Source organism: Odontesthes bonariensis, chromosome 2, assembly GCF_027942865.1.
Source record: "Odontesthes bonariensis isolate fOdoBon6 chromosome 2, fOdoBon6.hap1, whole genome shotgun sequence".
Taxonomy (NCBI): Eukaryota; Metazoa; Chordata; class Actinopteri; order Atheriniformes; family Atherinopsidae; genus Odontesthes; species Odontesthes bonariensis.
In genome coordinates this window covers 13,439,179-13,465,425 of record NC_134507.1, presented here as the reverse complement: position 1 = coordinate 13,465,425, position 26,247 = coordinate 13,439,179, and the positions used below count along the sequence as shown (strand labels likewise).

General features: G+C 41.4%; 4 protein-coding genes across 9 annotated transcripts in view; 2 read left to right on the top strand and 2 right to left on the bottom strand.

Moving 5' to 3' along the window:
* The window catches only part of dst (dystonin), a 99,880-nt gene extending 95,789 nt beyond the window's left edge, over positions 1-4,091 (bottom strand). The window contains exons 1-3 of one of the 2 annotated variants that reach the window (XM_075477996.1): positions 3,661-4,091; positions 3,312-3,343; positions 1,847-2,035 (exon numbers count right to left, since the gene is read on the bottom strand). In XM_075477996.1, the coding sequence (XP_075334111.1) occupies positions 1,847-2,035; positions 3,312-3,343; positions 3,661-3,847 (408 nt within the window). In that variant the 5' untranslated portion in view covers positions 3,848-4,091. The remainder of the gene's footprint in view (positions 1-1,846; positions 2,036-3,311; positions 3,344-3,660) is intronic. The other variant, XM_075478006.1, reaches the window with a different exon arrangement.
* A 1,440-nt stretch (positions 4,092-5,531) lies between these two features.
* znf451 (zinc finger protein 451) lies at positions 5,532-12,861 on the top strand. 5 transcript variants are annotated; one of them, XM_075477915.1, is made up of 14 exons: positions 5,532-5,619; positions 6,577-6,638; positions 6,898-6,924; positions 7,591-7,674; positions 7,772-7,885; positions 8,491-8,602; positions 8,734-8,884; positions 8,995-9,121; positions 9,242-9,401; positions 9,656-9,797; positions 9,891-11,386; positions 11,466-11,525; positions 11,669-11,734; positions 12,722-12,861. In XM_075477915.1, the coding sequence occupies exons 2-14, from the start codon at positions 6,579-6,581 to the stop codon at positions 12,760-12,762; spliced, it is 2,640 nt and encodes an 879-aa protein (XP_075334030.1). In that variant the 5' UTR covers positions 5,532-5,619; positions 6,577-6,578; the 3' UTR covers positions 12,763-12,861. The 5 variants fall into 5 exon arrangements, with proteins under 5 accessions (XP_075334030.1, XP_075334050.1, XP_075334070.1 ...); XM_075477926.1 differs by lacking the exon at positions 5,532-5,619 and adding an exon at positions 6,119-6,209; XM_075477935.1 differs by lacking the exon at positions 6,898-6,924.
* A 2,830-nt stretch (positions 12,862-15,691) lies between these two features.
* Positions 15,692-18,799, top strand: bag2 (BCL2 associated athanogene 2). The gene is made up of 3 exons (XM_075477983.1): positions 15,692-15,973; positions 16,308-16,417; positions 17,257-18,799. Exons 1-3 carry the CDS (start codon positions 15,852-15,854, stop codon positions 17,649-17,651), a joined length of 627 nt encoding a protein of 208 aa, XP_075334098.1. The 5' UTR covers positions 15,692-15,851; the 3' UTR covers positions 17,652-18,799.
* Positions 18,800-19,196: 397 nt separating this feature from the next.
* On the bottom strand, positions 19,197-24,960 carry rab23 (RAB23, member RAS oncogene family). Its single transcript, XM_075477969.1, has 7 exons — positions 24,585-24,960; positions 22,604-22,822; positions 22,308-22,393; positions 22,041-22,197; positions 21,839-21,921; positions 21,657-21,749; positions 19,197-21,570 (listed from the first exon to the last, which is right to left on the bottom strand). The coding sequence occupies exons 2-7, from the start codon at positions 22,756-22,758 to the stop codon at positions 21,437-21,439; spliced, it is 708 nt and encodes a 235-aa protein (XP_075334084.1). The 5' UTR covers positions 22,759-22,822; positions 24,585-24,960; the 3' UTR covers positions 19,197-21,436.
* Positions 24,961-26,247: the final 1,287 nt, after the last annotated feature.

The window sequence follows — 26,247 nt, the reverse complement described above, 5'->3', positions numbered from 1 at the left end:
TCATGACCTGATTCATTAAGGCATTAAACTTAAAAAGTTGAAGCTCTTTTACATTTCTGTTTTGGCGCTCCACGCTGTGTTTCGGTGATGAAAACAAAGTAACTACACATCATCTGCACGATCTCTTGTCAGTAGTAGACAGTGTCAGGATCACACTGTTCTGGGTCAATGAAAAACGTTACCTGATTAAAAACAAATGGTAAATATGGTCTCATGAAAGAGCCATTGTAAATAATTTATTATGCATAGTCTGATGTAGGCTCCACATGTAAATATATCATAAATGATGCATGGTGGTCTGATCCACGCCAGCACTAGTTCATGCTAAACACTGACACATTCAAATCTGCTCGCTTATATTGAAACTCCTGCAATGTCAGAAGTTTCAAAATTGTTATTCCCCTTGAGACTCATTGTAATTTGTCAAAGTCTTTTTTGTGTCAATAACAGTTCTAGTGCCTTATTTGATTTATTTTCTTGTTTTATCACTGAAAAGACCATATTTGATTTGAAGTATAAAAAGTGTAGGAAAAAAGTGGGATCACTCTATGATGAATTTTGTTCGCTGACCATTGCAATAATAAAAAAGCACTGATCTGTCTGTTATCTACAGCTAGCACGTGGCTAACAAACACGAATCCACAGATCAATAGGTTCCTTTGAGCAGTTTGTAAGTTCCAACATCACACAGGTCTTGACAGTCCGTTATCACGCTGAAGAAGAATGCTATCCAGAAACCGCTGAAGATCTTTGCAGTATGAATAAATGTTGGATGGTAAGTTTAATGTTCCGGGTAAGATGTACAGGATAACATTTAAATCCCTGATACATAAAATAGAAAATAAAAAAATGCACAGATCGTTGGTGGTTTTGTGAATTTGAGATCCAAAATTTCCTCTTATGAGGTGGAAAGAACCATTCTCAGGTTAGAGTAGCTGAACATAAATAAAGTCGAACAAACCAAACAACCTCATTGTAGTCATATAAACATATAATGTTCCTGTAAATAATCTATGCTCAAAGGAGACCCTAAGCTTCTCAATGTTTCCACACACGTCCTTCCAGGAAGAGAAAGGTTATTAATCTTTGCAAGTCTTGGTCTCTCTCTTCCCTCTGTTTATTTTTTAGTACACAGTCTGAAAAGATAAGGGTATTGAAGAAAGGCAGCACGCTCTTCTTTGGAAGTCGTGCACAAAGTTCATGAGGTAACCCAGTAATGATGTGGAAATGAAAAGCTGAAGCATTAAAACAGGAGGGAGTTAACAAAGACCTGAATCCGAGCCGAGGACATGTAGCAGCATGAACAGGATGACTGAGACAAAGTGAACAGATATCAAAGAGGCTCTAAAAACGATCATTATCATTTGAAATTCAAGATGGAAACCTGGGAAATTAACGGTAATGACTGTCATTAAAAGGGAAAAAAAATCAGTTTAGATGTGTGGTTTGTGGGATACGTCAGTTCTACTAAAGTCTGTATGATCCTTAGTTAAAGGTGCCATAAAATGACTCAGTGACCTTAATTTTCGGCTTAAATAAACTGGCACGTTTTATGTTTGAAAAAAAAAGCCACCCTTTTTGATATGCATGTGTCATGTAATGATCAGCAACTAAAGAAAACATTTAGAGCACGGCAACTTTTCCTTTCACATGACCTATAGAGAAGCATCCTTTAAAAGCACACCCAAGCTTAAGCCCTTTAAACAAACACCTGCTCCGTGTCCTTGAGCCCGTTAATCCTAACCAGCTCCAAACACACACGGATGTCCCTGTGGAGGGTAAAAAGGCACAAACAGTATCACTTTATCACCAGTACTGAAAGTTACAGTTAAAGGGGGATACCTACAGCTTTACGAGTAGGGGTGACTTGCACAGACTGGTAAAACTCTGGCAGCACTCTCTTCTTCACTTTGCGTTTTCTAAGAGTCGATGATGAGTCGGGTTCACTCTCGGGAACCTCGATCAGACTGGGCTTTTCTTCTGTCACACGAGCATGTATGCTCCTCCTTAAGTGACGTGGACTGTGTCTGAAACCCTGGGAAATATGAGCACACGTCAAGTCAAGCTGGTAGTCTTAAACTATTCCATTAACACACTGCAAGACGAGTGAATGTCATGCTCACAGAATTTAAACATGCACCAACCTAACTGAGTCAGAATGAATTTATTCCATAACTAAACAATAGGTGAGGAACAAAAAGAGGCAAAAATTAAACCGCACAACTGCTAATAACACTTTGTTCTATTATAATAAGTAGTTATCCTTTTTATTGTGGAACAAAATTGTCTAAAACTCTTTTGTGCACATATAATGTACATATAAACAACATTTTGACATTTGTATCCACTTCCCTTTTCTTAAGATGCTTAAGAGGTTTTTTTTTTTTTTTATAAAGAGACATAAATGGTGGAAATTATTGCTTATGGGTAATAATCAAGAATACTGATTCTGTTTTACATCATAACAGCTCTACAACAGGCCTGCTGTAGTGTCCTTGGATATGAAACCGAATCCCTTGCTGTGACAGTACTGAGTCAGTGGGGATTCAGTATCCTGTGGTTCAATAACATGACCTACGAAGTGGGAGCAGCTGTTACTTTTGTAAAGTCAAAACTAGGCAAAATCACAAAAACTAAGTGTATTTAATAAGGACATCTACAGAAATGAAACTGACAGACTCTTTTGTAACTTTCAATAAATAATAGATTTACTAATTCCCAGCCCCTTTTCAAATAACAGCACAATCCTTTCAAGCAGGAAGTTCCATTAAGCTACATGAATATGGCCTGATGACAGCGTATTAAATCTACATTTAGATGTGAGATATATCCACGTATTTGGAAAAGGGTTACCCACATGGGTGATAGGGATGGTCACAATAAAAAATGTCCACATTTTATTTTGAAACGAAGTTGAGCAAAACGGAAACAGATGGAACAAAGCTAAATTTGCTGCATTCACACGTCACCAAATATGATGTTTTTAATTCCAACTGGATCACAAAACTGAGAGGATTTCTGCTGATTCATTCGTTCGAGATAAACCAACGCGTCTCTGAGAACGTTGTGGAAGTGTTTTTAACCCACCTTAAAGGATGAAACTGCAAAATCACCAACATTATTTATTGATAACACATGCGCATTGCGCACATCATAGTTCCTAAAATAGTCATGCAGTCCTGGATAAAAGTCCAAGGAAGCAGACTTTGGGGTGAAGCCCTTGTTCAATTTTGCTAGACAGATATTATACATCAACAGATTCAACTTTCCAATGTCAATGACAAAACCTTAACGTGCAAAGTTCATCCTACCTCTGATCGAAAGTGATGCGATCGCAGACCAACTACAGGACAGATAACAGATGTTAGAATGGGACACTGATCAAACATTTAACATTAAGTATCACATGTTAAATCTCACAATGCAGGATCAGAATATCCATAATTCTAAGGTATTTCAGAGTAATCTAACTGCGTTGACGCACAGTAACCCGATTAAAGTAACGTTTGCTTCCCCCGATAGCCCGAACTGCAGATTCTAAGGGCTTTGGACTGCTTCTAGCTGGTTCAGGTAACAAACAGACTAATAATAACACATCCATTAATGCAGCCGTAAGCTGTCAGGATGGGGAGATGCGGCTGGCCTGCATGCCCTACTCACCGCGGCTCTTGGAGCGTCCTCCGGAGAGAACAGATTTTATTGGATGCTTTCCATTACGAAGTCTGCGATGCCAGCAGCAGAAAAACAAAATTGTCGCAATAGTCCCCAGCAAAAGCAGCAATAATAGCAGCACGCATTGAATACTGTACGGCCTAAGTAGGACCAGAAACGCCGCAGCGATCATCATAAAGCGAGAAATAGGACAGATCCTGCTGCCTCAGACAGATGGCTCCTCTCCTGCAGTTCCACCGCCGAAAGCTCGAAATGAGGATAAAGACACTCGCTGACATACGTGAAGCATCACACAGCAAAACGTGGGAAGCCTATAGGATCAGAAAGGACAGCCCAGACTACTGATACCATTATTCTGAAGTACAACGCATGACTCAGCAGAGGCGCACGTTTATATATTTTTTTTTACAAGGGGTAGCAGGGGGAGTCAGCAGATTTATCCAAGGCAGCATCGCAGTAATGTGCTGCAAAGAGGCCTGCCAGACAGGATAATGCTGCAATAGTAGTCACTAACACACACGCTCATGACGACTGTGGATGTCTGTGTCAGTCCACTGAGGTAGTTTAATGGGAAAATGTTGAACACAATATGCCTCCATCCTCAATAGATAAGCTCTGAATCTCTAAGTGACTCGTACAGTAAGATGAGAAGGGGTCTGTGCAAAGAACATTTCAGGATTAGGGAGAAAAACAAAAACGACAATAAAACCACAGAAAATATTTCTGGTTATAATCCAATATGGGTTATATTATTTTTCTTCTGTCAGATGAACTTATCAGACAAGCTATGCAGTGGGAGGTTAACTAAAAATGGACCAAAAATCTGTGATTAGGTGACAACATAAGCAACTACATTGTGTGCATATAAAGATGCATCTATATAAACTGTACCACCATAACACAAAATATTGATATAGGCTATGTTTAAAGGACACACTGTGTATAGTAACAATGGAAAAAAAATATTTGCTTAGTTGTACGCCTTGTTTGCCATCTGTATCACTTGTATACACTTTATTCAGTGATCCTGAAAAATATATTCCAATTGAATACTACAGCTTAGTCCTCAATCTTAGCTCTACAAACATAATGATACGCAGTTATTTAGTTATAATAGAGACATATATGTTTCATGTTAATGAACAGTATAGTGTATTCATAGTTATTTCCATATAAGTGCACCCTCATATCATTTCTGTATTTGTATTTTCATCAGCTATCAGGGTTCCAGGATTTGGCTAAACCTTGCTTACTTAGTGGATGCCAGCTTCTCTATGTAGAAGACAACTGACATATAGTTGAATGTGACACAGCAAAACAGTCTCAACAGAAATATTATGTTCAAATGGTCACATTCTTGTCATATTCAATCATTTTGAAACTTTCCTCCCAAAACTATAGAACATACTCCTTAATGGCTGACAAGTTAAACAACGTATAAAGTACATATATTATAGACTACGTGATTGGTGGGCCAATAAATGCCATAGTAATCTAAGTATTGCATGAAATACTAAGAAATATTGTATTTCTATACTATGAATTACTAAGAAATTTACAAAGCTGCAATTTGTTTGTCACACTATGTGTTTAAAGACGACGAGTCTGTGAATTTACAGTATTTCTTACGTAAATCAGTAAACGGTAAATAGTAACAGACTAGTCTATATAAAGCAATTCCAAAGACTGTGAATATCCTAGGAGTTCGCTACACACTCCCTCTTGTCCGAATTAGATGTGAACAGACAGGCGGAGATTGCGCCTGAGTTTGTTATGCTGCAAAAGCCAAGAACTCCGTCTTTGCGGCACACTCCAAAGTAGAAAAGGAGCGCGCCGGCTACAAATGACGTTGCACATCAGACTGGCTGCGTTCACGTCGATTTTAGATGTTGTACTAGCGGCTATCAGCAACACTATCAACGGAAGAGTCAACAGATGAAACATTAGGTAAAGATATTCTTTGCTTAATGTATCCGTTCGTCGAAATATCATATCTTGGTGTGTCTATTATGAGGACTTTACAACCGCAAATGCCAGACAGGTAACCTAATGTTAGCTTACTCCAACGTTTGGCAATCTTCCTGGATTGCTGATCGATATCGCTACTAAAATCTCGTGAACCAAATCATTAATAATTACACAATCGTATAAATAGACATCTTGATGAACATTAAATATATTCCACGTCGAAACCAAGTATGTGCAAGGTAAACTTGTGTCGACGGGCTACAGCAAAGTTAGTGCACTGATCATTTAAATTTGATGCAGTCCTCGGACGTAACACCTTGGCGGGTAACTTCTTCTTCGCGCGACTGAAGATGTCTACTGTTCAACAGTTCCGTGCTCAGTGCTGCCGGTAGTGGTGTAGAAGTGTATTACAACAACACTGATTTAAAATAGCTCGGATACGGCTCCCGCCTCAGTGGCAGCACACGGTAGAAGCACTCTTTAAACTTAACGAAGAAGAAATACTGCTCCATGTTGATTTTACAGGGGTTATATTTGTCTTTAATATTAGTTGCTTGCAGTACACTGGAGTAAGTTTTTTTGTTTGAAACACAAGCCTAATACGAAGTCGCCTACTTAGCTGCTAACTATTTTCTCCGGCATAGCTAGCTGTGTTCTCAAAGCAGAAAATCTCGTGCGGTTATTACTTTAATTACTTTTCTGCTCTGTTATTCGTCGTAAGCTTCGCCGTAAGTGTACAGTTAAGAAGCGTACTGACTGATCTGTGCCGAAATTTGATCAGTTGGGCCATATGCTAAACTCTTGGCGATCGGACACGAATGCCTGTCATGCTCATTAACGAATTCACACATACCACCTTAATCACATTTTGTTACACACATGCTCATAGTAAGGAACACAGCTCCAAAATATTCAGTTGCTTTTGATTTTCCTCAGAGATGTCCTCTCCAAGCCAAGCTGACGACGATGAGGTGGAAGAAGAAGTGGAGTTTGTATCAGTAAGTAACGTGTTCACTTTATCTTTTAAAAGTGCAATAGTTACAAAAGATAGCACAATCAGTTGTAATCAATTTCTGTTTCTTGACACTGATTGAAACAATTACACACCACTACTTATTTTGGTCTTATTTGTGTATGCGTCATTAATCTATAAGCTGTACGACTGTATACAATTTTGATAACTTGTGTTTTTCAAAGTCATATTTAAACAAGGGAACTGTCTTTTTTTTTTTTTTTTTTTTTTTTCCATTCGTATAGTTTGCAGACTTCTATGAGTCCGATAAGGTAATAGGGCAGACCAATTATAACATCTGGAAAATTTCACACATTTCTGCTCTGCACATTCATTTTGACTAATAATAAATAGCGATTACATTATTACCATATATCATTTGATATGATATAATATAATAGAAAAAGCTTTGAATATACAAGGTTACAATGAAGGTTACAAAAGAAATGTTCTATTCATTCGTGGCTTTAAAGCTAGTCAGTTAGCCAAAATCACCATTTTGGTAGAATATCCTTGTATGTGAGGGTGATGGTGGTGGTATTATAACCAGGGAAGATACAGAATATCACTGCTGAATTTGCTTGATTTTATGTACCTCACATCTTTTTGTTACCCCCTAAACTTTGAGCCCTATGTGTCTATTTAAGGGATATTTCGCCTCTTTTGACATGAAGCTGTATGACATCCCATATTAGCAATATCATTTATGAATATCAGGACGCAGTGGGGGGTAAGAAAATGTTCATAAATGATATTGCTAGTATGGGATGTCATACAGCTTCATGTCAAAAGAGGCGAACTATCACTTTAAAGCTTCAGTAGCCCTTCAACATGGTATCTATTATTTTATTGAAATAAAATTAACTGAACCACAAAGGAAAACTCAAAATATGGATTGTAGGTGTTTTCTGAAGCTAGCATGGTGTTTTGTTCTTCAGGAGGGTCCTCTTCGACCGGTTTTGGAATGTATTGACTTGCTGAGTGACAGTGAGGATGAAGGATGTTCATCGTTGTCAGTTATGGTTAGTGGCTGAACAGATCATCTTTTTTTTACGAGGTACACCGGTGTTAATCCTGGTCTAGAGTCTTTTCAAAGAGTTACTTTTCTTTCCACCGCAGTTTGAAGACAAAATCACGCGACACAAAGCGCGCGTTACGTCTACACTGGACAGGCTGGCGCACCAGGTGGCTCAAGAGAAAAAGGAAAGAGCCGCTAAGTGTCGAGCATTCAAGGTCAGGCTTCCTCTTGACTGAATAAGTTCATCTGTCGCTTGTTAGTTTCTCAAACTTATCATTACCCTCATGTCATGTCATCCCCAAAATCCCTTTTTTTTTAAACATAAAAAAAAAAAAACCTCATGCTTAATGTATGCATCATGTTACTGGTTCTAATATAGAATTCTAAGAGAGATGGTCTCCTTCATTTAGCATAAATCCTATAGCCCCTTTTGGCATTTTATAGGCTCAAAATTTATATCAAAATGATCTGATCTGATCCCGGGTTTAAAGGTTAAGACTTGTAGTCTTTTGTTAAAGTTGTTGTCACGTGTCTTGTCATGCAAAAAATGCATTAAACTAAATACCCAGTATTATTTTTTCTTTCATTGTTGTGTTGTATGAGGTCAGATGACAACAGTGCCACCCTGTGGACAGAAAAGATACAACATGAATAGCTGCGGCGAATGCTGTCTTCACTGTATACAATAGTGTTTGATACTTATTGTACTAACATTAAACATTTGAAGTTGATTCTTCCTGAAGCATGTCTTTAGTTTTGTTATGTAAAAAAAAGAAAAGCAGGATATGCTTTGCTGATATGTCTCTTGCCTCCGTTTCAGGAAAAGCAAATCTTACAAAGAGCTCACGGGCAGCAGGAGTTGGCCGTTAGCTCTACAAATGGGACTAATCAGGAGGCAAAGCGCTGTGTGGACATGTGGCTGAAGATGCCAGGTAGATTTTAAAGCGTTGCTGTTCTCTTTGTATTTTGACACGGCAGTGAGAACACACTGTGTTTACTGTGCCACTGCACCAAGAGGAGTTGTGTCACTACACTGATTCATCAAAATATTGCTTTAATTTAGGTGTTAAACCTGGAGTGATCAGTGCGGGTTCAGGAAGAAGACACATACCTGCTTCTTTCCCCAGAAATAGTTCAACTATGCACACATGTCCAGTAATTAACTGCGGTCGTATTTATGACAACACTTCCCTCCTTGATGGACACTTAAAAAGGTAATCCCATCTCAGTTGTGCTGTTCACAACAGCACGCTCGGACCGCTTTCACTTTGTACCAGATTGGGGATGTTTTGCACTTGTTTTGAGTACAGCGCCTTGTGTGCAGGTTTGATCACTCTCCCTGTGACCCAGCGATCAATATCAGAGGAAGCCCGCCTGAACTCTTTGCCTGCGTTGCCTGCGGTCACCATTTTCAGACCAAAGAATCTTGGAGGAGACATGTTGAGTCAAAGGTTGGTCCACTTTTTTTCTCACTGCGCCTTGAGAATAAACTTACCTTTGAACAATTGTGATTAAGAGCAATTGCCCCTGCAGTGGTAAAAATTCTTAATTCTGTTTGTTTTGATCACTAGGTGTCCTCCCAGAACCCTGATGGTCACAGCAGGGAGCAGACCTATCAGCGGATCATGTGTTTTGCCTGCCCTGCCTGCTACCTCCTCTTCAACCTCCGAGACGAGTGTCTTCAGCACATGTCAGCCAAAAACCACTTCACAGAGTCATCCACCATGAGTGGTAAAGTCTACTGAACTTTGTTCCCCGCTCTACGTTGTCATTAAAACTTGACATATTTCAAATTCAAATTGTTGAAACGGCAATTATTAACCAAGAGATATTGATTCATTTTAATCATACACTTTGTGCACTACCTATTCCCAAAGGATTTACATGTGCAAGTGTCAGGTGTAAGAAAATGAGGCAAGTTAAATACAACGAGCAGGTATGATCAAACCAACCTTTACCGTCTACTTTGATTTTTCTTGTTAAAGAAAGCAGAGCCCTTCCAGTTCCTGTCCCACAGCGCGTTAAGAATCATCTCATAGCTTTGTGCAAGGATGTAGCCTTCACTGTCCGGTGCTCTTTATGCCACAAAGTACTGATCTCGCATCAGGCAGCTCAAGCCCACTTCAAGTAGGTGTCGTGGTGATTTAGTCATCGGTAATGTACATCCATGTCTTGTCCAACAGATTTGTAGTGATCCGTTCACTCATTTTTCTCTTTCAGCGTGCACTGCAGACATGGCTGTGCTGTGGCCAGCGCTGACAAAACTATAGCGGAAGTCCTGAAACCGATGCGAGTGAAAGGGCAGTGCTCTCTCTGCTCCAAGTTCTTTTTCAGCCAGGCTGAAGTCGAGAGACACAAAGAATCAATGCAGCACGATGTCGAGGTCAATCAAACCATGGCAAAGGCACTTCTTCAGTACTGCAGATTTAGTGACCTCGAGCACACCCAGAGGACAGCAGAGGCACAGGAGAGAAGACAGTCCGCTGGCCTGGAAACACATTTTCAAAAGCGAAACAAGAAGAAGAGCGATTGTGACGGATTTCCAGCTAAACGGCGGAAGCTAAGTCCGAGTGCGAATGCCAGCAGGAGCAGGACCTCTGCATTGGCTTGGTTCTGCGAGTGTGGCTTACAGTTCTCAGAAGAGAGTGCAGCCAGTAAGCATCTCCTCGCTGTGAACCAGATTTTCAATCAGTGTGGTGTGTGCGGCAAACACATGGGAGAGACTTCAATTACCCGCCTCCATATGAGCCGTTTCCATGGGGGGGCACATCTCTCGAACTTCCTGTTCTACTGTCGAAAGTGCAAAGTGGAAATGCCCCGATATGAAGATATCTTGCTGCACGTGTCAGAAGCTCACAGCGGGCACACCTTCTTCACCGAGCATGAAGTGCCTGATGATGTCGCCACGGTTCTTGATGCCAAGCCTTCCACCAGCGGCGAGGCCACTGCGCTATCGTACTCCGTGTCCAAACTCCAGCAGAACCCCGTGGAGACGTCTTCCTCAGCGGCGGGGCACACGTGGATGTGCAGGATGTGCGAAGACGTCTTTGACTCGGAGACGGCTGTCCTCGAACACTGCGGTGACGTGAGCAGTCACAGCTTTCAGAGATACATCTGTGGACACTGTCCTCAGAAGTTCTTCAAAGAGTCCACCGTGCGGAGACACTGTGCGAATGAGCACGAGGGGCAGATAAAGAGTTTCCATTTCTGCGGCTTTTGCGACAGCATGCAGTTTGAATCGGAGGTTGAGTTCGCGGAGCACTACAAGAGTCTTCACAGTAAGGATTACTACTGTATGGATGATGCCCAAGTTGTGCAGCGTCCTGCTGCCGAAAGGACCGCTCGGCTTACATGCCCATGCATGGGCTCCGAAGAGGGCAAAAGGGACGTGAAAGCTACTTACACGCAATGCATGAGAAATCTAGCTGCCGAGGGAAAATGTCAGTATGCGTGTGCTCCTTGCAGTGTATCTGCGCCTTCCTATGCGGAGATGAAGACTCATGTCCACACTAAGCACGCAGCCTTGAACTTGGACATGTCCTTTGATGTAGAATGCAAAGTGTGCCAGGAGAGTTTCAATGGTGTACCAAGTTTCCATAAACACTATCACACCCGGCACTGCACACTGGAACCCTGCACGAGTTCCAGGACCCGTGGGAAAGAACCGATGTCTGTAAAGATAATAAGTGCTGTGGAGATCAAACCAGACCACGATGGTAAATCATTTGAGACAGTCGGCATTTGTTGTTGGGCCACGCTTGTGTACGGCTTTTGATTCTGGTTCTATTTCTGCAGAAATTGAAGACGAAATGCTGGCAAAGTTTTTGGACAACAATGAGAAAGAAACACGTGAATGTAAGCAAACTCTTAGCAGTTAAGCTCACTACCACAGAGAAAAAGGGATAAAAAGATACACAGGTTTCCTGAATTACTTATGTATATATGGGGTGAGAATGTACAGATCTGATTAAGCTTACTGCTTTCATGTTCTATTACAGATGAATCGGATCAAGAAATGAACCGTGCGCTGTCTTTGAGTGAAGAAGAAGCGAGAGAGTCAGCAGGTTTGTGTTTGAGGCTGAGCATGTGAAATCTACAGCTTGATTCCGTATGCCACATGCTAGATTTGGATGGATTCTCATTAAATACTCAATATTTCACAAAGAATCGGTTCATTTCAAATAACCACAGTGTTGTTGATGACTGAGGTAGGAGCTAGCTAATGAAAAGAGGGATTCCTCTCCTGGAAGGTAAAAGGTTTTTTTGACCACCGTGCTGCGCCACACTTCTTGCTGCAGGAAGTAAAAATACCTGCTATTTGAAGGCTCGGTTGAATCCTCGCTGAAATATTGTTGAAGTGAATTGAAGTGAAGAATAAGTGGACAAAGTGAGCGGAGGAAGATGTTAATGTTGGAAATGCTCATCCTCAAGACCAACAAGGCTCCAGCTGTCTTCAGAAAGCTGCTGTTGCAGTGATGATGAGTTTCAGAAGATTATCTCATTAGATGCAGACACAAACTTAATCTACAGAGTAACCCATTTAACACAGCTTTGAACAAGTAGTTTCTACGAGTGACTACATCACTTTAACATTTGAGAGAGTGTTTTCAGCGTCTTCCTCTGCATACGTAATTTGTGTTTGTAATTTATTGCCCTCATTAATCAGCTGTATATCGGTTCTTTTATTCTTTTAAAAAGTCAGTCTGATGAGATGCTTTCAAGGTGTCCAAACGTCCTTGGCGTCAGAGCACAGAAGGACTTGGTCGCGGCAACATGACGTGGCAAAGCCAAAAGCTTTATATGCCATTGTGAAGTTGTTTAAAAGGCGACGTGCAGGGGAGTGTTGACTAATGAGGTTTAAGACCTCATTAAAACCGCTGTTATTCATTGTGAAAGAATGTGGGATCTCCAGCGTGTATACATCTGTAAGTTCAACATGTTGATGTCGCTGCATGTTGGCGTCGCTGCTGAAAGTGAACGCAGGTTAAAAGAACATTGATTCAGACACTGTTGTACATGTCCTCATCTTGTGCTTCTGTTTATTTCTGCAGAGTTGGAAGAAGTTCTCAAAAGAAGTCTTCTGGAGTTCTAAGCTCCTAGAACAATCTATTTTTGTCACATGCAGTTTATTGTAATGTTTTGCACTGCGCCGCTGTATCCACACACGTTGAATAAATGTTAGTAATTATTATTTTGTTTTGCTCCTTTCTTCTGCTCTCGCTGCACGAGACACATGCGGCAGGCTGACTCCATGTTTCAGAAGGCTAGTTTGTGGCTGTTTTCGAAGACTCTTAAGAGTGTCGACACGAGTGCTATAGATGGCATCGGTGACACTGCGAGATGCCTCCGCTGACCTCGTGACCAATGTGTTGACTGGGTATCCAATTCAGGTCTCTGGTTTCTTTTGTAGATTTGGAAGTATTATTGCTCTCAGTTTTGAAGCGACTAGAATTAAAAGGGGAAAGAAAGAAAAAAAAAAGTCTGCCATGATTCATGCTCCAGAGATGTTACAATGAAGCAACATAATGTAGAAGGCAGATTTTAAAAGTGCACTAGAATAAAACTTACACACTTATCTGGAGTGTGTTTATAAGCTCACGGGATATGTTAGTTGGTTGCTTTTGAATTCAGTTGCCAGCAACTCGCTACATTGACAGATGAGGTTGCCTTTAGGAATTTGAAAAGCTTGCCTGGGTCACCCTTTGGATCACTGGTTCCGTGGCTATAGTTTCAAATAGAGTCACAGAATCGTGTACTAGCTTTGTAATACTGTCTCCATCAAAATCAAATCAAATCAAATTTATTTGTATAGCACATTTCATGTACAAAATAATTCAAAGTGCTTCACATAAAATAAAAGCATTGCAGCAGGGAGTGGAAGAAGCATTAAAAATACATAAAAGAATATAAAGAGAAACAAATAAAATAATTTAAATTAATTTAAAAACAAGCAACAGTCTAGATAAATTAAAAGATATTGGGCAGAATTCATGCATAGACACATGAGAACAGAAATGTCTTTAACCTGGATTTAAAAATGTCTCCATTTGGTGAAAGCTTAATCTCCACTGGCAGTTTGTTCCACTTGTTTGCAGCATAACAGCTAAATGCTGCTTCTCCATGTTTAGTCTGGACTCTGGACTGGACCAGCTGACCTGAGTCCTTGGATCTAAGAGCTCTGCTGGGTTTATATTCTCTGAACATATCACAGATGTATTTTGGGCCTAAACCGTTCTGGGATTTGTAAACCATCAGCAGACTTTTAAAATCTATTCTGTGACTGACTGGAAGCCAGTGTAAAGATTTTAAAACTGGTGTGATGTGTTCAGATCTCTTAGTCCGGGTTAAAACTCCAGCAGCAGCGTTCTGGATGAGCTGCAGATGTTTGATGCTCTTTTTGGGAAGTCCAGTTAAAAGAGCGTTACAGTAATCGAGTCTGCTGGAGATGAATGCATGGATGAGTTTCTCCTGGTCTTTTTGGGAGAGGAAACCTTTAATTCTGTTGATGTTTCTGAGGTGGTAAAAAGCTGCCTTGGTGACAGCTTTGATGTGGCTGCTGAAAGTCAGATCTGAGTCTATCAACACTCCGAGGTTACCAACTTGGTCCGTGATTGTAAGGTCCCGAGTCTCAAGATATTTACCAACGCTGACCCTCTTCTCTTTGCTACCAAACAGAATGATCTCAGTTTGGTCTTCATTTAATTGTAGAAAATTCTTTCTCAATTAATAGAAAAGCCGGAAAAGGGTGGAATGCTCTCTTCGGGTCGGGAATGAGATCCTTCCCCAAGTGGAGGAGTTCAAGTATCTCGGGGTCTTGTTCACGAGTGAGGGACGAATGGAACAGGAGATTGACAGACGGATTGGTGCGGCGTCTGCAGTGATGCGGGCTCTGCACCGGCCCGTCGTGGTGAAGAAGGAGCTGAGCCAGAAGGCGAAGCTCTCGATTTACCGGTCAATCTATGTTCCTACCCTCACCTATGGTCACGAGCTGTGGGTAGTGACCGAAAGAACGAGATCGCGAATACAAGCGGCCGAAATGAGTTTCCTCCGCAGGGTGTCTGGGCTCTCCCTTAGAGATAGGGTGAGAAGCTCGGTCATCCGGGAGGGGCTCGGAGTAGAACCGCTGCTCCTCCGCATCGAGAGGAGTCAGATGAGGTGGCTCGGGCATCTGGTGAGAATGCCTCCTGGACGCCTCCCCGGTGAGGTGTTCCGGGCCCGTCCCACTGGGAGGAGGCCCCGGGGAAGACCCAGGACACGTTGGAGAGACTATGTCTCTCGGCTGGCCTGGGAACGCCTCGGGGTCCCCCCAGAAGAGCTGGAGGAAGTGGCCGGGGACAGGGACGTCTGGGTCTCTTTGCTCAAGCTGCTGCCCCCGCGACCCGATCCCCGGACCAGCGGAAGATAATGGATGGATGGATGGATGGAATTAATAGAAACTTTATCGTCAATAGTTTAGACAGAGGGGGATAAAAGCTGAAAACTTCAATGACAGTTTGTTTTAGAGCCACTGAGAACAGGAGCACCGTAAAGCTTCACACTTGCTTTTCTTATTCTTGAGAAAATGAAAAGCTGAACTCCACTCTGAGATATTCCAGATTTGATACATTTTTTATTTATTTGTTTATTTTGCCATTTAGTCATTTATTATTATTTAGTTAGTAGTAGTATTATTGTTGTTGTTTTATTGTTGTTAATTCAATCATTGTAAATATTAAAAAAAAATGTTGAGCTACTTGACGAATTTGAATTTCCCCCATTGGGGGATAAATAAAGTATTTTTCTATTCTATTTCTATTCTACTCTTCTTTTGGTCATTTCTAAATAAATAAAAAATAAAAAAAAAGAGAAGATATTTACCTCTGAAAATGTTCTGTTAAGATGACAACACAGCCGCAGTGCTTCTGTGGACCCGTGTCCCATTCTCGCGGACCTCGAAGGGTCCACCGGCCCCACGTTGGGACCCACAGCTCTCTGGGCTCCTCGGGAAACTTCTACGAGAATCGAGCGAAGGAAGTTGCAGCCCATGTTAGGAAATGTTCTCACTGGGGCGCTGCTGCAGCCGGAGGAACTACAGTCAGCTGGACAGCTGAGAGTGCTGGTCGCACTTTGGATTAAGTCTCTGGGTCGGATTGTGATAGGACAAAAAAAAAAAAAGAAACAAACAAACAAACAGTCACCATCATGGCTCAAGCGAAAATACAAGCGAAGATGAACGAGGCTGTCTGTAGCAAGTTCAGCAGGACTCTGTCCATGGCAGATCGCTCGGGACGACTCTTGGAAAGTTTGGATCAGCTGGAAATAAGGTACAGTTAAGTAACAGGCCCTGACCATGTGCGATATGTACACTGGAGGGTCTGCGGAAGCTTTGCCATTTGGGGGCTGTAATATGTGGCTGCTCGTATCTTGAACTGAGGTTAACATCACTCTGTTAATGTCAAATAAAACTTATTCAAAGTGGAAAGGGAGAGTCGTGACAATTTAAAAAAATAAAATAAAAAGCAGGAGCATCACTTTTTTTCTAGCACCGTATCCGCGCATTTATCCAAAAGGTGACGGCGTGGAACTTAGCACGTTTGCTGTCAGATGGTTTGATTTCAGTGCGCACAGTGGTGACGATTCTTTGTCTGTCTTTATCAGGGTGGAGGCTTTACGGGAAGCGGCATCTGCCATGGAGCAGGAAAGGGAGTGCATCGTGGAAATGATCCAGTCCATCCAGAGCAGTCAAGAAATGCGTAACATCTGTGCGGGTGAGGCTGCTAATTCTCACAACTTACATAAGAGCAAAAGTCATCCTCTGCTTAATGCCTGTGGAAATCAATATGGACATCTGAAATCTTGTATTTTCCGGCTGCTCTGATGATGTCACTTTGATCCTGTGAGGTCATGCTCTTTGTTACTTTGTGCATAGGCGGTCAGGAAGCTGAGTGGATTTGAAAAGAACAAGGCAGTTAGTTTTAGTGCCTCACCCAGAATGACTTTATATGAAACAGGCCGACTTGGTTTTTTTCCCCCTTATGAATTATCTACTATATCAAAATATACACACAAGGCAACAGTGCACCGTCTACAGCTGCCATCTGATTATATTTACACCAGTTATAGTTTCCTGAGTGAGTCTCCCACACATCAGCATAGTACACGCTGTGCATATTTATGCACATACAGCACAGTCTCACAAGTGTGGCTATGTTGGGCCAGTCTTGTGTCATGCTGGATTCCACTGCAACACATTTAACCTCGATCTACCATACATTAGTGTGGTCACATGCACGGAAGCATGTCTGCGACTTGGTGGAGGCTCCACTCACTAAGGTCGGATATTTGTAACGAGACTCTTCCCCTAAAAAAAGAGAGAAGTTAGGTTTGATTTTACATTACAGCTATTTAGCAGACGCTTTCATTTGAAACAATTAACCATGAAAAATAAATTCAGGGGCTATGTGGGGTTCAGAACTTTGCCTCAGGTCATCAAGCTGTAACTGTAGTACCTGCGTGTTAGGCAGGTACTGCGTCAGGCACTACATGGGTAATAAAAGATTTGAATGAAAGGTTCAGTAGTATTATTATTATTGTTTGTATCCTCTAGGGGAGAAAGAGGAGTTGACTTTAACTGCAGAGCGTCTGATGGGCCGGGCACTGTCTGTGGAGATCTCTGTTGGCACAATCAGAAACTCCCAGCAGGAGGAGGCGCTGCGCAAGGCCACCGCTATGATAGATGAAATAGTGAAGAAGTTGCTGGACGACATGGAAGTCGGTCGGCTGCAGCTGCTGGCGCTACACGCGGCCTGCGTGACGGAAGCGCCGGCCGTCCCCATCGACCAGAAGTTTCAGGCCATTGTGATCAGCTGCGCTCTGGAGGACCAGAAGAAGATCAAGCGGAGGCTGGAGACTCTGTTGAGGAACGTTGAAAATGCTGAGAAGAACATCAAGATCCTGGACCACCAAAAAGCCGACGACAAAGAAGCCAACGGGAGTCAATAAGACATCGTCACCCAAACAATAACGTGTGTCTTTAATACCACTAACCTCACGTAGAACCGTGGTAACACATTCACTTTTTGAAAGACATTATCGAGCACCAAGAATCACTCTCCTACAATCTTAAAGCAACTGAAACTACTAACTTTTACCTTCAGATTGTTGTCATTTTCCTTGCCCTACTTAATATTGATTGGGTGATGTGTAATGTATACACTGTACACAATGCATGCGTACTTGTGCACTTAATTAAGACAAAAAAAAAAAGATACAACGTTCCATTTCAGGTTTGGGTGCAGTTGAGAGGAAAATCCTGTTCTGAATCTTTAAACATTCAAGATTTAAAGAGTCAGAGGTACCAAACATTTAATGATGCAACAGTGTCGAGCCAGTTTTTTTAATCCAGTGGTTCACCCACAGCGTTTTATCCAAGTTGACAAAGAATGATTTCAGTAACAGAGTGTCTGTCTCTATTTCTTCGCCTGGTCTTCTAAGTTGAGCTGTTGTGAGTATTATTATGGATGTGCATACACTACCTCTTTGTGTGAACACAAGTCACGTAAAGCTGTGCATCATGTTTTTTTCAAAGCAGTTTCTATGTGTTAATAGAAAAAAAGAAAACACTGTATAAATCATGCTAACTTGAGAAGACTGAGTATGTCATGTGTGAGCTTATTGCTGTAACAGAAAAATCACACAAGCCGTTGCTACATATCATCAGCGGTCAAGCTGTTAGGTAGTTGGTTTTCACAGGACCTTTTTCTACAAGAACCGAGAAGAATGTTCGGGCTAAAACGTACAACTAAGCCCAGTATTTATTAAGGAACTGTACAGAGATAACATCGAATTCTGAAACATGTCTCGGCATTGGAAATAACTGCGTGAACTCAGCAACCCTCCTGAGTCTCTGTGATGGTTTGAGGATGTATTAACACACACTTCTGGGGTAATGACATGCACTTAAGGTAAGACTCTCCTTATGGCAATACAGCATGAAAGCCCTTTTACCACAGAGCAGTGCTGTAAGCATGCATTACAGCAGCAATACAGCCTCCTGTCACCAGTTGAACATGTTCAGCACCATGTGAAATGGAAAATGATCAAAGGAGACCCTGAACTACTGAGCCGCTGAAAAAAAAAAATAAATAAATGAAAAAAAACAAAGCTTAATCCATTTGAAGATCATTGGATTCTTTAATTAGATTTCACACAGGGTGACAAAAGTCTTTGGAGAATTTGTAGACCATCCTGCCGGGTAAGGTGTTCAATGTCCACTTCAAAGTCTAAACTAAATCTGAGAAGATTTCCATCTGCTAAAGAAGGCCGTATCGCTTGGTTGGTAGAAACTACCGTTTCTGAGAGCAAGACTGATCCCTAACCCAAACTGGTTACTAGCTGACTTAAAAAAACAAAAAAACAAAACACTGGGATCAGAAGAGGCCATCACTCAGTTACATTAAACTATCTTAAGTAAAGTGATGATGAGTTGAAGTTTGAGTTAAAAGGAAGCATCAGCATAGGAGTAAAGTCACAAAATCACACCACGGATGCCAACGAAAGACATTGTTTTATTTTCTGACTGCCATCGAACACCACCTCCCAAATATACAAGGTGCACACGTGAGACGTGCGCCTCAGGCTGCGATACATCTGCCATTTTCACAACCAAAAGTGTCCAGTCAGTCAGAATGAAAGCATACGTTTAAGTGAGTTAAACCAGTTTGTGAGCGAATATGTGAGGAAGCAAGAAAAAAAGAAAAAAAAAAAAAAAAAAAAAAGGTCAAACAAAGAAAATTGCACCTGAGCAAAAACACACAAGTATGGTTAATTTCAATTTAGCATTTTTTATTTTTTTAAAGAATAAATGCTATCTTTTTGATAAAGTGCGCTTAAATCCATTCAGTCAAAAATGATAACGTAAACAAACGGGAGAGAGCTTGAGACATCATTATTTACAGATTTACTGTGCAAGGCCATTCAGAACAAACCGTTAAAACGCTTTCTACTTGTCAATGTAAACATAAGGCCAAGTATCTCAACCACGGTCGAACATTCACGTATGTGGAACAGAAAGGTTGCGAGCACTGGTTAAAACAGCACAGCTTACACAGAACCTAAAGGGGGCCTGAAATGGGACACGGTCTTCGTACCAATGGTGTAACTTCGGACTGCATTTTAAGCACCTTTTTGGAAAGTGGAAAATACCAAAATAATAACAAAAAATAGTTCTTTTTCCTTTTTCATCAGGACAGAAACAGGCATGCACACGTACTCCCACACGTCTTATGTGTTCTTCTTCCGTAAAAGGTACTTAAATGTTCGTATTTTCAGACAGAAGTTTGGGACTTTTCCACATAATCATGCAATTCTCTGTGCTCGGTCAACTTAAAGAGACAAACAAAAACAAAAAAAAAAGGCTCAAGGCGAATAAGGCATACAACAGAAAATTCACAGCTAATGTGGAAGAGTAAGAATAAGTTTGGGAGATATTTGTGGAAGTGCCCCTCATGCGATTAGAAGAAATGTAAATTTCTTGCATATGCAGGCGCAGGTCCGGTCCCGATGGTCAGCATCTGTAACCCCCCCTTCAGATAGGCCTGGTTTAAATTCTGCACTGGAGCTTCCTTCCACAGGCACAGATGCAACCGAGCAGAAAAGCATTGATTGTTTTAGGTTTTTTGTTTTTTTTTCAAGTTGTCTGGGCCCACGCTTTTTTTACGAGAACAAACAAACAAACAAAAAAAGAATGATAATCACGAAGAAGCAATCCATACTGTGCTAAATAGGCCGCATTAAAAAAAAGAAAAAGGAAAAAAAAGCCTTGTAACCAACTATGCTGGGTGTCCAAAGGAAATGCAGTGCGATATCACAGGCTGAACAATGAGCTTTAACAGCTGTAATGAAGTAAACAAAAGCACGGTTCAATGGATAAAAGATGAAAAATGTAAACAAATGCAAAGGAAATATTGTTTTATGACTGCATGTAACTTGCTGATTGGTTTCAGGACTCAAAGAGTAGAGTATCATTCACTCAGTATATGAATTTGGTTGACAAATCTCCCATCTAAGGGAGCATAAGTGGAAGTATAAAGGACTAGCTTCGTGTAAGTGGTGACCGATGGAGGAGCGCATCCTATAGATTTCCTTAATACATCCAAATCACTGCAGTTTAAATATTCGACCACAGATCAAATAGAAGAAATTTGGCACAAAAGATTACTCAACACAATTGTGCTTCGTACAAAAATACCTATGCAGAGAGTTTCACCTCCGCCTCCGTTAGGGATAAACAGCGTAGTTTGAACCATATTCTGTTGAATGTTTGAAAAAAAAAAGAGAAAAAAAAAATAATGGTACAAAACAGTCTGTATATCTCTTACAATACATGCAAACATATTGCACAGGTGAAATGTCCCGCGGGACAATGAGTGAGAAAAGAAAAAAAAGAGAGGAAACGTTTTCAGAGTCAGAGTGCAACCTTTTGATTTTAGAAAACCTCAGAAATGAGGGGAGACTCCACCAGAACTCATTGTGCGCACATCATAGAGGGCGGACTGAGGCCGAGTCAGTGAAAAATACATTTGTCAATGTGAGGGGAGAATTTAAGCTAAAGATTCAGATAAAGATCAGGTTATCAACATAGTATTATTAATATTTTCCCCAGTCTGTGTGGACTTTGGTCTCTAACTGTGGCTACCTCCATAGAATACGACAATGACCGATCTAGTCTTAAACATGAAAAGGTAAGTCACTAAAATGAAATGATTGATTTTGTTTTGTTTCTTTCCTTAGAGCAGACTGCAGCCTCCAAATGGATTTTTACTCTTCTTGGTCCTCTGTTTATTAGGTCGCAACGAGATGACCTCTCTGCCGTTGCTGGAGCTCTGGTTGCAGACATTACTACTAGTGGTATTAAAGACACCTTTGAGGGGAAAAAAACAAGCAGAAATGGTCAGTGGTGCAGCTCAACTGAAGGGGAAAACAATCCAAACAAGCAAAAACTCAAACCTATTTTATTGCTTGTTGTATGGACCACCTCTGTCTCCTCTGCCGTTTGCTGTTTGAGTCTCTGAAGATACTTGTCGGCCAAGTACTTGAAAACTGAAAAGACAAGAAATGTTATGACAAGTTTAATCCAGAGTGCCATTTCACTTGCATTAAACCAGCTGTCCACATTTACCATCACCCACCCTCGTTGACGTTAAGGTCCTCTTTCACTGAAGCGCGATAGAACCTCAGCTTGAGTCTCTTAGCCAAAGCTTCTGCCTCCTCGCTGCAACCCAAATGCAAAAAGGAGCAACAATTTTTTACATTTCTCTGAGTATCCCACTGCCACCATCACATGTCCTCCACGTGCACTTGCTTTCCTGCGGCAGGGAATCCGTTACTTACTTCTTTATCAAAGTCTCGTCCAGGAGATCGATTTTGTTTTGCACCAGAACGGTGGGAATATCTCCAACCTCTGCTTCCACCTTCTCCCTCCAGCTGTCGATGGCCTGAAATGACTCCCTGTCTGTGGTTGAAAAGACCAGCACGCATGCCTGGGCGCCTGGAATGCAAGGACACTTTTAATGCGAAGAGTATCAAAAAAAAGAAACACCTTTCAGGCAGATGTCAGGGAAGCAATCAGTGTCGTGTTTGTTGCAGCGGGAATCTTACCGCGATAGTAGGCCTTGGTGATGGCATCAAACTCCTCCTGCCCAGCTGTGTCCCACAGCATGAGCCGGACCTCCTCATCATTCACACTACAGCAGTGAGCAAGCAATGAGGCAGGATTATGTAACCGTGAATTCAGGAGACACCATCAAAACTAAATAACCATTTACCAGTCAAGTTAAAAATGGCTACTCAACAACTTTTGCACAAGCCAGGAAAAGACAAAAAACACCAAAACACAGACGCGCTTTAAATACAAATGAATTCTTATGAAATCTCCTGGGAAACAAGTTGCTTACACAATCTGCCTCTCCAGAAAGTCCACCCCGATTGTCTTTTTGTAGTCCTTCGTGAAAATGCCTTTGCAGTAACGCTGGATCATGCTGGACTTGCCGACAGCTCCGTTGCCGACCACGACCACTTTGATGGCCACTTCCATGTCCTCTTCCAACATGGTGGCGGTGTCAGACTGGCTTTCTCAGTTGCACTCCGGGATGTTACTCAGACACATATACCGGCTGAAACGGGTCAGATACACAAAACACTGACGTGTGATGCAACGGGAGTTTAACAAATACTAAAGATTCGGTTAGATCACTGGTTTAGATGGAAATGCCAGGATGCGAGTGCTTCTTTCCCCCTCTCTTTCTATTTTACTCTTTCTATATTACTAATATGACAAAAAGCACTGAAACCGATTCTGGTCTCGGGTCACCATCTCACAGTAACGTGCAAAAAAAAAACTAAATGAATGAAACATAATCGAGTAAGTTGACGTTACTGGAACTGCAACAAATTAAATCCAGGTTTTATAGCTTGACACCCCCCCAAAATCACTCATTTCAGTAGGAAACTTCATTACAGCAATTTCAGGACACACACAATCTAAATGGCTTCCCAACCACTGAGGCTGTAATTATCTTCTAAACTATTGTGTACACACGCTTAAGCTGTTGTAAATATCACAGGAAACCTGACTGAAGCTGCCGTGAAGCATGTTTGTTCTTCCATTAGTGTCGAAAAGAGCAGACTCCGCATGGCAACTGGGTCCTCCACAGCTACATGGGTGCAGTGACTGAGTGCAATGCTAAACAACATATTGAGGCAAAGCTGTTCTCAGTGGACACTGGCAACCTGCTGCGTGACTACGCAGTCCGACAGCCTGTCTGAGTGTGAGTCGCAATATGTGTGCCAGGAGAGGATATCACTATTCATCAACTATGAATGAGCTGCATGATGAATCAGTCATCATAACCATGCAGGCAGCAAAAAATAAATAAATCAATGACTTAATATACAACAGCTTGCTCTTCTTTGGGCGTTGTTTAAAACAAACTGTGCCTTAGATTCAGATTTCTCCTCAGGGTTTTTCTTTTTGAAGTGATAGTGTTCAGTCAAGACTCAAAACCCTCTTCTCACTTTCCTTGACTTGGATTCACAGGCAAAGTGACACATTTCCAGTCTCGCATCTCGGTGTAAAGTTGTTGTTTTTTTTTTTAGAAATGGAGTTGGTTTATTTTAAGGTTAGGCTACAGGGAGTGAGTTAAAGTGGGGAGTGTTGAACACGTTCCTTGAACTCCAATCATTATTTTATCGTACATCACGCATATAACGCCTAATAGCTCACACTCTGAACACAGACAGTGGAACAATCAACCGATTGTGCATCACAAGTCAAGAGTTCTCCCACAAGCAGTTCTATATACTTGAAAATGGCAAGAGAAAATGACAGCTTCCATGACAGGCGTCATAGTTATTTTACATAACTACAAAGTAGGGTCGTGCACTTTAATACTTTCCCACCTACAATCCCATTATTTGTTCATACAGTTTTAAAGGCTAAGGGAATAATCAGAAAAATGGCAGCCGACCTTTGTCATCGTGAACGATTTACCGTTACATCGTCCAGGCCTCAGGGCGGGGTACTGTTACAGACAATGTTTTTAGACAAAACACACTAAATAAAAGTAACAGGATTCCACCACACGTGACTTAGCTATTCCCATCAGTCAATGCAAACTATCGTTTCTATGGAACATTTCAAAAGCTTGGCAGAAAACAAAAAGAAAAAGAGTTGTAACCCTACTCTTCATTCGTGTTTCTTGATCCAAATCTTACTCCCTATCCATGGTCAAGATTCGACCTGTTGAATGGCTGACAGGAGGGTCTGCAAGCACCGAGCAGATGACGGTAATGTCCGTCAAAGCTAACTGACGTAAACGCTTTCTGATCGGGATGGATGACAAACAAGCAAACCCACAGAAGTGGGTTGCATCTTACCTGTAAAACCACGTTACAATCCATGCGCCAATATTAGATCAGCTCAACCAGCCGGCTAACCTTCAATCCCGTATCTACATCCCCGCCTCTGCTTCTCTTCTTGGCCGGCTGAGACGCCAGCTACTCTGGTGCTAAGGTTATCTAGCTAAGGTTAGCCACTTTCCCCAGAAAAAAAGGAAAAAAAACTTTAACTTAGCACGTTACTGATTTATATCTGATCAGCTCACGGACTTAATGATTTCTGACTTATAATGACGGACACAAATGTATCTAACGTCTAGAACTTAGGATAATTGTAAAGCAACTAGTAGGATGCAAATGCCATGCTAGCTAGCTTTTTTTGAGGGGGAATGAGTCGCCCACTAGCTCGCTAATGTTTGTTGCTAAGCAGCAGAGCCAACGAGTGCACAAGGCAAGAGAGTCAACGTGAAGCCAACGTCTCGCCAGGGGAGCCTTGGGATTATTTGTAGTTCTCACGACTGTAAACGGCTCCTTTCTAATATTAATGTTTTAATGTCATACCTCGGTGGCTGAATGTCCACACCATATCAACATAAACACAGGACTTAACATAGATTAAAAACGCTCATTAACTCACTGGCTGTTATACACCATGCATATTGATGGTGTTTTTACTGTTGAGTTGTTGTGACTGTTATGGATGTGTTAATGTTTGAATATAACCATCAAAGTGATGAGCTGGAGGTATTAGACACACAACAGAAAGCACAAATTGATTTTTACACGTTTCCAACAAAGTCTTAAATAGGGCTCGGGCACACGCGTTGCATTCTGGGATATGGTCGCCATATTGGAGGCACAATCTCGTAAACAAACCCTGAGGCAAGACGGAGATCAAGGACCAAACAGTGAGAGAAAAGTGAGAGAAAAGCATGTTAAAATCGAAGAAAGGATGTGGGATATATTACAGAAGGAAGCCAGAGATCGGTACATACAGAAGATTGGCGTTATAAACGGACTGGACCCTTATGAAATACCGAGCAAGGAATGGATTGTCGACGAAGATTTACTGCCTAAGTTCACCCTTTCGGACATAATTGCGTATATAGTATGTGGTGTCAGTGCTTATACTTTGCAACAGTTTCAATTCTAATGACACTTTTGTCATGTTATTCTACTTGTAAATAAATAATGAAACACACACACTTGGCTGTATCTCAAAGCATATTTATTTCAGACGACTTCAACTTTGCACATCACTCCTGCTCATGGTGGTCAGAGTACAACATACAGACACAATCTTGTCAAAGAATGTTTTGTCTTCACCTTCGCATGGCAAAACTATGTTGATAGGTACTTTTGCTGACAAAAAGGTGTATTGTTTCTCACAGTTCCAATCGCCCTTTCCACGTGAATTCGGAGATGGGCAATTTTCCTTGTATTTTCCACATTAAATTAAGATCAGATTTATTGTCATGTATACATGCATACACAAGAAATTTGTCCTCCGCTTTTAACCCATTGAGACATCCCTTGCTTCCAACTGACAGTGTCCTCTTGTGAAGGTGGGGATCTTTACCTCAACACACAAAAGTCTGTAACTTACCAGAATGAAAATGCAGAGAACACACTCTCATCGACACCGGGATTGAGTGGAAAGTTATGCTTGGTCGTGTTACAGCAGCGATCCATGCTAGTCGAC